A 14,745-nucleotide genomic window follows, 5' to 3' on the forward strand; every position below is an offset into this window, starting at 1 on the left:
TCCGTGTTACCTCTTACACAAATTACTTACACTGGTTTCTTTTTCCATGCAAATTCATCAGTTTTACAGCCCCTCATAGCCACAGTCAGGAAACCCTGGCAGAGAGCACAAATTGATAAAATGAGTTAATTTTACTATACTTATATATATATTTTTTCTTTCTAAAAGCCCTTTCTCATAGGCAGTGTTCAGGAAGCATATTACAGTAAAAGGAAGATAACAAAAGAGTTGAATTTTCTTGCCATAAATTACTTTCCAAGTTAATTCCCTTTAACGATGATTCCAGATTTGCTTGAGTTTTCGTAGCATTGTGCGTTTTACAACTGTGCCTTTGATTGAAAGAAGAACAAGTATTTTCCCATGTTCACTCCTTTTGTGCCAGTGACATAGACTTTTTTTTTTTTTTACAAGATCTTTGCCCCTGGAATGCAAAACAACACTAAATTGTTCTGGGCCCATAGAACTGTGTGTGGTTGTTGGAGTCCCCGCCCCCACCCCACCAGGCTTTAAGTACAAGTTCCCAAAGTCACCCGGAGTGTCTTAGATCACGTGATCTGAAGAAAAACATACCTCAGCTTTTTCGTAGTTATTTTTTAAGTTGGAAATTGAGTGCTAAACCTTGATAGCCTTTTTAGAGGGCTCTACTGCCAATATGCCGTATTATTAGTGGCTGTGCAGATTTGAGGAAGGGACAATTATGATCTCTAAAATGTAAGCCCCACAAGGCCAGGAATTTTTAGACATCTTGTCCATGAATGTATCTCAAGTGTTGGGAACAATGGCCTGATACACTGCAAGTGCTTCGTAAATATGTGTCGAATCCCATTGAATGCAGCCTATCCAGACATGTGCTATTAGCAATAGGCTGGACATACTGGACACTTATTTAACACTCCCTCACGAATTCTGTTGAACAAGCCATACACTCAGTGCACCATCATCTCCATGCAAAGTCGCTTGAAAGTTTGGATAGGATTTTTTTTTCATTGTCCTCTCTTTCCAACAATGCAAGCCCAAGCAGATTGTCTCTGGTGGATGGCAGAAGTTCAATAACCACAGCCTTATCCAACTACTAATGTGTACAGAAGAGCAGGTCATTAAGAGGGTTGGCTACTAAAGTAACCCCTCTCTTCCAATAGCCCACATTACTATAATGATTCCTTAATAGCAAACCATTTATTAAGAAATGACACAGAATATTCTACTCATGACAGGAAAAGGGGGGGTGAGGGATGTATGACTTAGATATAACACACTTAGACACAATTTCTCAAAGTTAACCTTTTGAGAAAAACTCCATTGATGAAATAGGATGCTTCAGGCAAGAGTAATTGCAATGTTGTTTAGGAAAGTTGGGGCTCAACCTCACTACTGAGACATACATATAGAAGTCTATGTTTCATTTTGCATGCTTTAAAGTCTTGGTGGGGAGTAAAAGGGAGAATAACTGTTTACTATCCTTAATTCAAAGCATATTTATTGATCATTATCTGTGTACACAAAACTGTAGTAGCTGTTTTGGACCACAAAAGAGGCTCTGGGATCTGTAGGATTAAAGGTCATATGGTATGACCTCTGACCTCATGACCCAGGACAGTTGCTTAGCCTCTTTGTGCCTCAATTCCTTCCTAGTGGTATTGTAGAGATCAAATGGGTTAATGTGCTTAAAACCTCATAATTCAGCATCTGACCCTTAAGTGGTACTTTTTAAATTGCGATGTTGAATGGTGGAAGTGATGGTGGTTTTTCATGGTTACCATAACTATTATTAGAATTATGAGACCCAAAGGGTATCGGTGATTTAGCCAACTCAATCGGACGGTTACTGGCAGGTCTGGAACTCCAATGAGCTCTCCCGGTACCAGGCTAGCACTTAGTTTTATCCCCCATGATGTTTATCATTATAGCCTTTGAAATGTAATTCAGTCTAGTTGGGAGAAAATGTTACATGTGAGACCATTAAAATAATGACAAAGCCTATAGTCAGGTACAAATAAAGCAAAATCAGGCTTCACAACACAGAACAAAAAGGAAGTACTGTGGTTGCTCCAGTCCTCCCTTGGCATCCCCACATTTGATTAACAGTGGCCACATAATCTCTGTAACACTAGAAAACATTGGGCAAGTCATTCTATCCTTCACAACTTTTACTAGTTCCCTAATTTGCAAAAAAATAAGAACATAAAGCCATTATTAGCTATGAGGTGCACTCTACATCTTATGGATATGTTATATTTGTTATAAGAATATGATCATTTACTTATTTATGCCCTTATAGTGTGCAAGTAGGTATCTACCACTTAGACTTGTTGACTATCTGGACAAAGTACCAGATATCCATTATAAAAATTTTCTCTCTGGCTATCACTTGGATTGAATACTTTGGCCTGCATTCCCCGTTGCCAGGACTCCAGCATCACTATTTCCCACCTGTAGAACCCTTTCGTGCACTCTGTGGACTGTTGCCGTGTGGCTCTTCACATTCAGCCATTATCCTATCACTTCTCTACTCAGAACCAGACATGGAGCCCACAGATCTCTCACTCGCTCTACTTCCTACCTCCAAACCTACACACACGCTTTGTGGTTTTCCTGGAGAGCGTCTCCCGTTTCCTCTGTTTCTTTAAATCTGCATATCCTTGAAGGCTCAGCACAAGTGCCCACTCTTCCTGGCATCATCAACCTGTCACTGATCCCAGAAGCCAATGGGATCCATGATGCTTCCTAACTTTCCCAACACATTCTTTGCATTTCTCCTGTGAGATTGTGTGTGTGTGTGTGTGTGTGTGTGTGTGTGTGTGTGTGTGTGTGTATGTTACTCTGGGCTATACTTACAGACCTATTTTATACTTTATTTGGAAACAGGGTCTCACTAAGTTGCTGAGAGCCTCACTAAGTAGCTGAGGCTGGCTTTGAACCTGTGTGATCCTCCTGTCTCAGCCTCCCAGGCGCTGGGATTACAAGCGTGTGCCACCATGCCTGGCTTTCTCCTGTTAGATTTAACACATTCATCTTTGTGTTGGATAGTCAGTCAGATCTTAACTTTCATGTTCCTCTTAGTCTGTAATCCTTTGGGGAACAGACACCATATGTTTTATTTTATTATACCTTTTATTTTATTAAAGTTTTTCCTTTTATTTTGTGGTACTGGGATGGCATCTATGGGTATTCTGCCTCTGAGCTATACCCCCAGCTCCTCTTTAGTTTTTAGTTTAGTTTTGTTTTGTTTTGTTTACGATACTGGGAATGGAACCCAGGGACATTCTACCACCAAGCTATACCCCCAGCCCTATTTTTTATTCTTTATTTTGAAACAGGGGGTCACTGAGTTGCAAAGGGCTCACTAAATAATTGAAGCTGTCCATGAACCAGCCTCTCAAATAATGGGATTACAATCATGCGTCACCAAGCCCAACTTTTACTTTTTGTTTGAAACAGGGTCTTGCTAGGTTGCTGAGAAATCATGCTAAGTTGCTGAGGCTGGTCTCTAGGGTTCAATAATCCCATCTCAGCCTTCCAAGTTGTGGGATTACAGGCATGCACCACCATGCCTGGCTTTATTATCTCAAGTTAAGGCAGATTCTATACAGGAGAGTCAGTGTAGTGAGCAGGAAAGGCAAAGGTTAGATAGACATCCTTAAGTTATAACATGTAACTCCTCTTTGCCTTTCTGTAATTGAGGGCAAGTTATTTTATCTTAGTCTTAGGCTTAGTTCTCCTCATCTGGTGCTTTTCTGAGAAGGTTGTTTTAATAATTTAATTAAGTATGGTGAATAAAGTGCCTATTGAAACATGACTTCTCAGGTACTCACAACAGCCTGACCACAACCCTTTGGAATCTTCATTACTTATTAAAGGCTCTTTCTGTTTCTACACTGGTGTCACTGGGAATGACCATCCCATTTCAGGGACACTCTGATAGGAATCCCTACCCTCAGCCATGAGCCTTCTCTTTGGAGTAAGAGTACTGGTAAGTCAGATTCCATCCTGATAAGATGCCCCTCCCCAGGATCTGTGCACACAGGCAGTAGCAGGAGAGTACGTTTCCTTTTAAAGAGGGTCTCCGCATTGTTAGGATTACTGATCCCAGCTTGTAAAACTCATTCTCATTTCCAAAAAGAGTGACATTTTACAGTTCAGGACCCACAGAAACCAGTTTGCCAAGCTTTGACTCCCAGAAGTTCAGTAGGCACTACCATGCTGCTGGGCCACCTAGTGCCTTCTGCTGCATTACCGTGACGGTGCACTCAGTGGCTCACAGGAGGTGAGTATGGCACGAGCTAAGGAGCACTGATGAGCACTTACTTGAACCTGTCATCGTATTGGCACATGCCTTTTCCTTCCTTCCGTGACACTTTAAAAAGATAATTTCTAGGATGGATCATGCAATAGATTAAGTGTTCAATACAGGTGCAACTGATGGTTCCCACCGGGGAGGAGGCCTCAGGCATCTCCTCTTGGTCCAGATCTGTCTGTCTGTCTGTCTCTCTTTCTCTCTCTCCTTCAAAGAGCCAGGCTGGGGAGGATCCTGCTCTTCTCTCCACCCAGCCCTGGCCTTGGCTCCACTCTGAAATGTGTGTAGAAAATCTAAATGCAGATCTTTGCTACAGACCTGCTTTGTCCCTCTTCTCTAGTTAGGAAGAGGTGCAACTCTTGGGGCTCCAGGAGGCACAAAGCATTCAAAAGCACCTGTTGGTGTCGGGCGACTAAGATGACCAAGAACGACCTGGATCACGTTTGAGTAATCTCCCCTGCCCCATAAAATAGCATAGAATAAAAGAGGATGTTATGCAAAGAAATTTAATACATAAAACAAATTATGGAATGACTAGCAACATTATTAATTAGAACCCTGTTTACACTTACTATCAAGCCCAACCATGTGATTTTGAACTAAGATCCTCACTCCATTAGAGCCTGTCATTGAGAGCTAGGTTTGAGTTTCAGAAAGTAGATAAGAACTTCAGAGTTTTCTGCTTTTGGGTGGTGGCTCTTTTTATATGATGGTTTCGATTAAGGTTTGGTTGCTGCTATTAATCCAAGGACTCAATCATTTATTCTTAGAAAGTTTTGTATTTCTTCATACCTTGTGATTCCATAGCTCTCCTTCAGCACCACACTTCATCCACTTCATCAGGTTCCTCTTCATGAGCCTTCCACTTAGACCCCATCCCCATCTTGCCTTTACACAACCCCCATGGCCTGTCTGTTTTCAAGCCCCCCTCCCTCTCCCTGCCTCCCATTAACAGAATGCTATTTCTGGGTTACAAAAGCAAATGTGACCATGGAGTTCCCAGCCACTGCTGGTTCTCCCCTGGCTAGTAAAGAAGCCTCAATGTGGCAACCAATCCTACTGGACCAACACTGCCTGCCTCCTGTGTCAGGGGCTGTATCAGATGCCGTCATTGCCACTTAAGGTGGATAAGTGCTTTAGTAGCTTATAAATATTGGAATATGCTGGATTCAAATCCACAGCCCTGAAGAAATCTTACCAATCTCCTTGGTGGCCTCATCCATATCCTTCCACCTCATGTCTTACACACTGCCTCTTCTTGGACTGTTAGAAACCCAGTAAGCACTTTATGTTCTCCTCTCTTATGCTGTTTCTTCTACCTAAAAGCCATCCTTTCCATTCAGTCCTTCTTGTCCCTTCAGTATTCTCCCAAGCATCATATATTCTGGGATCCTTGTGTTCACCTGATCCTCTTCTTCCAGGCTAAGTTAGACACCCACTTCTGTGTGGCTGTATCAGTGTGGGCATAAGTCTGCAGAGGACTCCTCAGACTGTCTTTAAGTTAACTCTCAGGCTTCCCCTGCAGAACTGCCTGTGAGTGGGGACCTTGCCTTCCACCACAGTGCCCCTTCAGTCAGCGCAGGTCTTGCCAAGAGCAAGGCCTCAGGTATCTCACTGAAACTCTGTTCATAATGCTCTTAGTTATTGTTTCTTCTGATGAATAACATGTATTTAACTTATTTATATCTCTACTTATCTCTGGCTTTTATCTCTACTTTAACTCTGTACAATATGCAGTCTCCAATAATATATGCATCTATGATTACTGCTTTTGAATAATATCTCAAAAAAGAGATTATTTGTACCAATTAATCTTACCACTAGTTTTACACTAAGATTGTTTTATAAGATTGCTAAATATAATTTAATCATTTGCAAATATATATATATTTTTTTGGTGGTACTGGGGGTGGAACCCAGAGGATTTCTACCTCCAGGGTATGCTCCCAGACCTATTTTTTATATCTTATTTGGAAACAGGGTCTCACTAAGTTGCTGAGAGCCTCACTCAGTAGCTGAGGGTGGCTTTGAACCTGTGCGATCCTCCTGTCTCAACCTCCCAAGTGCGGGGATTACAAGTGTGTGCCACCACACCCAGCTTTGCAGATATTTTTAAGCTACTCTATATAAGGTATCTAAAGGCTCAATTCCACTGGGCATGGTGGCACACACTTGTAATCCCAATGCTTGGGAGGCTGAGACAGGAGGATCACAAGTTTGAAGCCAGTCTTGGCAACTTAGGGAGGGCTTCCAAAACTTAATGAGATACTGTTTCCAAAAATAAGAAATAAAATCAGGTTGGGGAAATAACTGGGAGGTAGAATGCCTTTGGGTTCAGTCCCCAGTAACAAAAAAAAAAAAAAGAAAAGAAGAAGGAGGAGGAGGAGGAGGGAGAGGAGGAGGAGGAGGTTGTTCAAGTGTAGAAAAGATCCAGGGGATGAGATTTCCGCAAGGGTCAGCTCTAAAACTCACATATTACCCATATTGAATCAGAACTTGGCAAATTCTTCTATAAAGAGACAGCAAATAAATAGTTCCAGCTTTGTGGCCTCATGGTCTTGGTCATAGCTATTGTTCTCTGATGCCGTGGTATTGAAGCAGTCATAGACAATACGTAAATAAATGAGCATGCCGGGGAATCCAGTATAGTTTTATTTATAAAATCTCTGGCCTAGGCCATAAACTACAAGGTGGGACAAACATGAAAGTAAAGGCTGCCAAGGTGATTTTGAATAAGTGGAAATTGCACATTTCATTTTATAAGAAATTGGAATGGGTGGCTCAGAAAGATGAATTTGCTATCACCAGAGCTCAGAAGAGAATTCCAAAATACACATCAGGAGAAGCTGTCAGGATCAAAGTTAGAAAAGGAAGCTTTTGGCCAGTCGTTCAAGAAAAGTTTAAGATCCAACACAGAGAGGTATTTTTGTTTAAAGTATCCAGGAATGTTGTAACCTTGGTGACAGTTTACTATCCCCAAAAGAGAAAAGATTAAAGGTACATCAGGGGAAAAAATATGCCTTTCTGGTGTAGACTATTTTTATTGTCAGCATCCCTTTGAAGTCAGAGTTGATTACTGCTTATTTTGGATAAGCTTCCTAGACAAATGCAAAAAGAAAAGGTGCTAACTGCAACACTGAAGTGGGCTCTCATTGATCTTCTATTCACAGACCTTAACTGATGTTTCTTCTTTTTTGCTTTTTTCATTCTAGCACCAATAGCTGCAGGGACCGGCCCCAATTTTTCTCTCTCAGATTTGGAAAGTTCTTCATACTACAGCATGAGTCCAGGAGCAATGAGGAGGTCTTTACCCAGCACATCCTCTACCAGGTAACTCATCACTGGCTCTCAATACAGTTATGTTGTGTAGTTGCACACCTTGATTTTGATTCTGGGCCCGCTAGGCCTTTAGCAATGTGTCCATAATAATAGGTGATACCAAAGAAGTGGATTCAGCCTCCAGCATGCTGTCAATCTCTTTAGAGAGACAAAGCAAATACACATTAAGCAGAAAGGAAAGGTTTATGTAGACATATACGTACCTACCAGACAATAAAAAATAGAGCTAAATTTGTGTGTTTGGGGATAAAAATAGTTTTAAAAGGCTTTGTTCAAAAAGAGAGCCTCGTGTTCAGCCCTAAATGTCAGTTCGGATTGGAGAGATGAGAAGGGAAAGAGGTGGAATTCTGGGTGGGGTGAGAATATGAGCAAAGGTGTGGAGGAAGGATGGGTGAGGAGCCTGGCACATTCCCCAGAAAAGAAGGATGCACTTGACTGGGGCAAAGGAGGCCACGTGCTGTGACATGTTTGTTAGGAAGGGCACCCAGGCGCCATCGGCCCAGTCCTTTTGCCCACAGAAGACAGTGCAACTCAATCTCCATTCTTCCCCTGCTGAGCCCCCAAAGGTCTCAAAATTAAGTCTGTCGTGGTTGACCTAAAAAATGAAAGCCTTTTAAAAAAATACATCCTGGTGCAAAGTTATAAAAACAAGTTGGTAAGATAGCAGGGTGGGGCCAGGGTCGAGACTCCAGTGTGCTGGGAGACCTAAAACACATGAAGCAGGGAGAGCACAACCTGATCCCAGTTCCAGGGTTCTTGATCCCCTTAAGTCAGGTCGCAAAGCCAAAATCCAAATCCAAATGAACCATTTTGCAAGATCCTGTTGTCTCTAGATAACCTGTACCAGAGGGGAAGGGATTAGGCATTAAACCCACAGTATTCTTTTACAAATTGGCTTTAGCACTGGACTGTGACAAGAAAAGAATGGTGCAGAACGATCTTTCATGATTGTGTACTTTGCAGAAAAACGTGTGTCAAAGGTGTATTTCTCCTGAAGCAAAACCAGAGTTTTATGATTTAAAACAATGCCCGGATTATAGGAATTTTCCTTGGTAGAGACTTCTACCTTGCTTTTATGTACAGTATTTTAAACATCATTAATTAAAAAAAAAAAAAACCAACTTAGTCCTTTCTGTTACCATGAAGGCGGTTAAAGAAACAGTTGTTCACTAAATGGAACCAGATCCCACCATCCCCTTTGATGTCGTTTAAATGTTCCCCTTACTTCCCTGTAGTATCAGCTCCAGGGGGTGGGGCGGGGGGGGATTCTCAAATCCAAAGTACATTTATAATAGAAGAAAGGGATTGTGAATACATTCGGGTGTTAATACACTTTGAGGATTTGAATGTTTGCTGATGGAAGAGACATTGTGTGTAACTGCACTCAGTCAACATGAGAGAGCTTTGCAAATACTTGTGGGCAGTGATTAATTTAAAAGTTTATGGGCTGTTTGTTTTTCATATATGTGCTGCACATGTCCCAGGAACCTCCCGAACAGGGAATCCTCACCTCCTGTCCTTCTGCATGCTTCTCCGGCTCTATCTTATTATCTTTTGCTGTGGCTTTCTGAGTGGAGAGCTGGTTATTAACATCATTTAAAAGGCTAGTGTCATTCTTGTCTTCTGCAAATAACTAACCCTGATAAGGAGCTAATTATAAACCCCATCAGTAGTTAATAACTCAGTGATATGTTTGTTTTATTCTCATTAGGTTCTTCCTGGTAAGAATTTTTTAGAAGTATTCTTTGAATACATAGACTCAGCAGAATTATCTGTGTACAGGTTAGAAAATTGTGCCCAGAAGAATATTCCAGATTTACATATAGAAAAGTTCATCAATCGATCAATATTTGTTCATGCTCTGCCAATATTAATTGGTCTGCGGCTTGCACTGCATTAGGTGCTTTTTATACCTGGTCTGGTATAATCTTAGCAATGGCTTTACAACGTAGACGATGTTGTCATTTAAATGGTGGAACAACTCAGAGCTCAGAGACGCTAAATAACTTGCCCAACTCACAGTCCTAGCAATGGTGTGGCTCACATTCAAACTGGGATCTGCTGGAACCTTTCTAAACATTGTAATTCTGAAATCTGTTGGAAGTGACACTGACTTGTAGGAACAATAGAGTATAAGATTCCAAAAATGAAGTGCCTGTCATCCCTACCCTTCCCCAACACTCAGCATTTGCTATCTTCGGCTATCGTTACCATCTTGAAGGGATGTGCCTGTCCTGCCTCCCTATCTGGACTCTATATCCCTTTGAAAGACAGTATCCAACTCTTCCAACTCAACAGTGAACATCGTTAAGCACCAAGGGTATTGCCCTCAGCACTGTGAGCATAGAAGCAAATCCAAAATTTGCAAGCTAGTGGCAGGGACTGAAAAGTAAATGGAAGTATTCAGTTCAGGGCACTATGGAAACTTTGGAAAGAGGCATTTTATGAGCTAGTGGGTACAGAGGCCTCGAGGCCTCACACGCTGGTTCAGTCGGCATTCTCATCACTTGCCCCAATACCTGGCACACACAAAACTTGGAGAAAGAAAGATTTATTTGCTTGCAAGCCTAGAGATTTTAGTTTGTATATATATATATATATATATATATATATATATATATATATATATATATATTCCATTTACACTGGCTGCTAAGCAGGAGCCAGGGCTGTTGGTCCTCAAGGCATGATGGTGGGGGGAAGAGAGAGCTAAGAGAGGGGGTGAGGGACACATAGAGTCCTAAGGCCACACCCCCAGGGACCAATCTCCAGGTATGCCTGCCTTCAGCCTTCAGAGACCCACCTCTCAGCATGGTGGCCTCCAGGCCATGAGATCCCAGGGATACTTACTTTCAAACCATAACACACATAGTAAGAATTAAGCAAATACTAAGAATTAATGTATTATTCTTATTTTGATTTTTAAGTAGGATTTCTAAAAACCCACCAACAATGATCACGCACAAAAGATGCATACCACACTTTCAGAGAGTAACAATGCTTGCTTTTATAAATGGAACTTACGGGCACTTCCTGTTTTCCTTGGATGTTTCTGGAAAGAGTCAGTATGTTAGAAAGACAAGAAGAAGCCGGGTGTGGTGGCGCACACTTGTAATCCCTGTGCTTGGGGGGCTGAGACAGGTTCAAAGCCAGCCATGCTGGCTTAGGAGACCCTGTTTCCAAAAAAATTTTTAAAAGTACAAAATAGGTCTGGGAGTGTAGCCCGGAGGGGGGCGGGGGGAGTGAGAAAGACAAGAAGAACAAGAAACAAAATGAAGAACCAATTTATTTTTGAAAGTAAAAATAAATAAAGGAGATTTATGGGCATTTTCTGTAGGTTCTGAATTGCTTTAGGATAAACATCTTCAAAATCATAGAAAGGTTAGTGTAAAAAATTAAGATAAGATACATTTTTATTACAAAATATGTTATGGAGATAAACCAACTGTCACGTGTGTGAGGTCAGTAAATTTCATCTCTGAAGCCCTCTACTTGCCTGCCCTGCCCAGTGTTGCCAGCTTCCTTCAGTCCTGGGTCTTCTCTTCTCCATTCTACACCTCAGTCCTCCAGATGTTTATCCTGTGTCAGTTCCCAGAAGTCCTTGTTTTCAAAGTAGAATGGCAGATAGCTACAGAATCTTTTCCCAGAAGGGTTTATACCTGCCTGGGGTGTTTGCATTTTATTAGAGCATGGTGGAGAAGCCAAAACTTTTTAAATTCTGAAAAATGTTAATAATGGGGAAATGATGAACAATTGACTTGGCCTGTTGGGTTGAGCATCAGTGAGTCATGACACCTGGTTGAATCCTTGCTCTGTGTCCTCACACAGCTGTTTCTAAGCAGGTAGCCCAGTGCAGCAGTCTTAGAACATCTGCTATTGGCCAGCTGCTGTGGTAGACATTACCTTTTAAGTAATAATCACAGTAACAATGGTAATAATAAGTCAATTTCCCTGAAGATATAATCTGACAATCCCATCAGAACATATAGGTCTTATCTTTTATTTGTCAGGATACTTAAAGGTGTCTTTGTCCAATCTATATTCTTCCTACTTCCAAGATGATCCAAAGTGACTTTCAGTTTTTTAACTGAAAATGATATTAAATATAGAGAAGTCACAAATCATATGGAAAGATAGGAGAAACTGTTATATCAGGAACCTGAACCAAGAAGTATTATTTAATTTGGCCCTGAGCTTCCTGGTTATCAAAGCAAGAAGGGGAAGCAATCAGTTATATAATTTTCATAAAAGGAAACAGTATAAACTCATTCTGAGGGGCCAAAATTTTTCTGGTTTGATGTATTGGAAAAAATGTTCATGTATACCCTCTCATAAATGGCCTTCATTTTATAGATGTAGTTTTACATAAAATACAGAGAAGTTCTTCAGGTGGCTATTACTCACCAAACTTCAGGGAAACCTAAACAAAGGACATTAAATAAGCTACTGAAGGCCTTTCCTTCGGGTACTCAGCATGTATAGTTAGGTTGCCTTCTCATAGTCTACCTTTAATGGGAGTAGAACAACAGCAAAGAAACGGAAATACTAACTTTAATATCTACACTTTCTTGCCTACATTAAGCCCTCGGCGTCTTAAAATTCAGGTAGTTTCGATAGCCTCTTAATGATCTCTCTGCCCCTAGACTGCATCCCCTGCTTTCCCTTTTTCCTTTCTAAACCCATCATCTGCACAATGATCAGAGCCACTCCCAACTTCAGGGCATAAGGGAGTTTCTGTTGCTTATAGGTTGGCATCCAGACGCACACTGTTTTCTAAGACCTCCTCTTCCCCTGGGCTCCTCCTTCAGCATCACACATCCTAAATAGCAAGGCAGTCCTCTGGAGGCAACATGCCTGACTCAGGATGTTGCTTCTGCCGGGCATCCACCTCCCTCTGGTACCTGAGTGATGTGCATGATGGCACACAGCAATGAGAACAAACAAACTCTGCCCTGCCCCAGAGCTTGGGCTGGGTCTGGGAGTGGCATTTACCCTTAAGTTTTTGGATTGTGAGTTTACCATTTGGCAAAGGAGGGATGTCAAGACTGGAGGAAACTTACAGGGCTGGAGACAATGGTAGTTTGCCAAATGGTACAGAAGTGTGTGTGTGTGTGTGTGTGTGTGTGTGTGTGTGTGTGTGTGTGTGTGTAACTGAAAATTACAGGGTACATTCTACCACTGAGCTACACCCCCAGCCTTTTGTATTTTTTGTTTTGAAATAGGGTCCTGCTAGGTTGCTGAGAGTCAAGCTAAATTGCTAAAGTTAATCTTGAACCTGCAATCCTCCTGTCTTAACCTCCCAAGTCCTGGGATTACAGGCATGTGCCACGAAGCCCGGCTGGATTTCAGTATTTTAAAACAAAAATGTCTGCCTGAATGATATATTGGCCAAATACCAGCCTGCCTCTTCCCTTTCCTTCTCTTTCCTATCTTCTCTTAAAGAAGGCTCGGGAGCCACCTGCTCTGGGAAGCCTTTCTTGATCTCCACAATATCATTTCCTTCCTTCACTGCATGACCCACCAGATCCTACCAGTGACTTCTCCCAGTACCTCTGTTCCTCTCTTGAATGTCTAGGTTGCCTATATGTTTCTGTTCCTGGTAGCAGGGGCCGTATCTGCCTCTCTGCTCTACCCCAGCACTCAGTACCACACTGGCAGGTGGGAGGTATGCATTAAGTGTTTGATGAGTGAATCTTGTGGATAAATCTGCTCCTGGCACGAGGAAGAGGCTGTCAGTGAGCACTCCTGCGAGGCATGGAAGCTGCCAGGCTGGGACGGGTTGGTGACCCTCCAGTAAAGCAGCCAGAGCAGGCATTTCACCACTTTTCACTCCGGAAGGTTCAATTGGGAGGAAAATTCACTGCTTCAACTGGAGGAAATGAGATACATTCTGGAAGTTCTGTAAAACCGAAAGTCTTTACCCTGAAGGGGTAAAACTTCATTTTGGTAATTTTTGTATAGAGGAAGGACATGAAAGTCACAAGGCCATGCTGTGTCCATGTCCCTCCTTCTCGGGACAATGCAGTCCTTCCTCCTATTTTTATTCAGTTTGTTCGCTGTTTTATCTCTAATGTCTCAAACAATACCTGGACTATTTAGCAATAATTTTTTAGAACTGTCCAAGATTTTCTTGAAGGATAATGAGCTCTGATGTTGTTGTTGTTGTTGTTGTTGTTGTTGTTGTTGTTGTTGTACTGAGGTTCCTGGAAACCCTTCTAACTCCAGGCTACATTCCCAGACCTATTTTTATATTTTTTAATTTGGAAACAGGGTTTCTTAAGCCAGCAAGGCTGACTTCGAACCTACGCAATCCTCCTGTCTCTGCCTCTCAAGTGGGGGGGATTACAAGCTTGCACCACCACGCCCAGCTGAGCTCTGATTTTTAAAATATTATTTCTGGCCAAGTGTGGTGGTACATGCACACCTGTAATACGAGTACTTGGGAGACTAAGATAGGATACTCACAGATTCGAGACCAGCCTCAACAATGTAGTAAGACCCTCAGCAACCTAAAAAGGGCTGAGGGTATAGCTCAGAGGCAGAATGTCTCTATGTTTAATCCCCAGTAAAATACACACACACACACACACACACACACACACACACACACACACAATCTTTCTGACTAGATGCAATGGTACCACTTACAATTCTAGTGCTGGGGAGGCTGAGATAGGAGGGTTGAAGGTTTGAGGCCAGTCTTGGCAATTTAGCAAGATCCTGTTTCAAATTTTAAAAAAAGGGGGGTTGCTGGGAGTATAGCTGGGAGGTAGAATGCCCACCCCCTGGGGTTCAATCTCTGGCACTATTATTTTTTTAAATCCTTTCTGGAGCACTAATCAGGATTGAGCTGATGTCTAGGTAACAAGGCCAGTGCCAGCCACCACCCATGGAGAAAGGAAGACTTGTGGTCTGGCTACTTCCAGGTGGAGGCAGGAGCAGAGCCAGCCTCCCTTCCTCAAAGCAAAAAGCACAGGATGTGGCGGCAGCAGCAACTTGAGGGACAATAAAAATCAAACCCAGATGCTTGGAACAACACAAACCCAAGACTTCATTCACATCCAGTGACTCACCCAGCTGAACGGGAGCCTAGAGAGCCCCAGACCTGTGCC

At 42.1% G+C, this 14,745-nt stretch overlaps 1 protein-coding gene across 1 annotated transcript in view; it reads left to right on the forward strand.

The window, feature by feature from the left end:
• NFIA (nuclear factor I A) overlaps nucleotides 1–14,745 on the forward strand; it is a gene marked incomplete at both ends in the record, with an annotated part of 386,945 nt that overhangs the window by 267,461 nt on the left and 104,739 nt on the right. The window contains one exon of the mRNA XM_080692591.1: nucleotides 7,507–7,624. Coding sequence (XP_080548717.1) covers nucleotides 7,507–7,624 — 118 coding nt within the window. The remainder of the gene's footprint in view (nucleotides 1–7,506; nucleotides 7,625–14,745) is intronic.

The sequence above is a fragment of the Muscardinus avellanarius genome (genome assembly GCF_963383645.1).
Source record: "Muscardinus avellanarius genome assembly, chromosome: 3".
NCBI lineage: Eukaryota > Metazoa > Chordata > Mammalia > Rodentia > Gliridae > Muscardinus > Muscardinus avellanarius.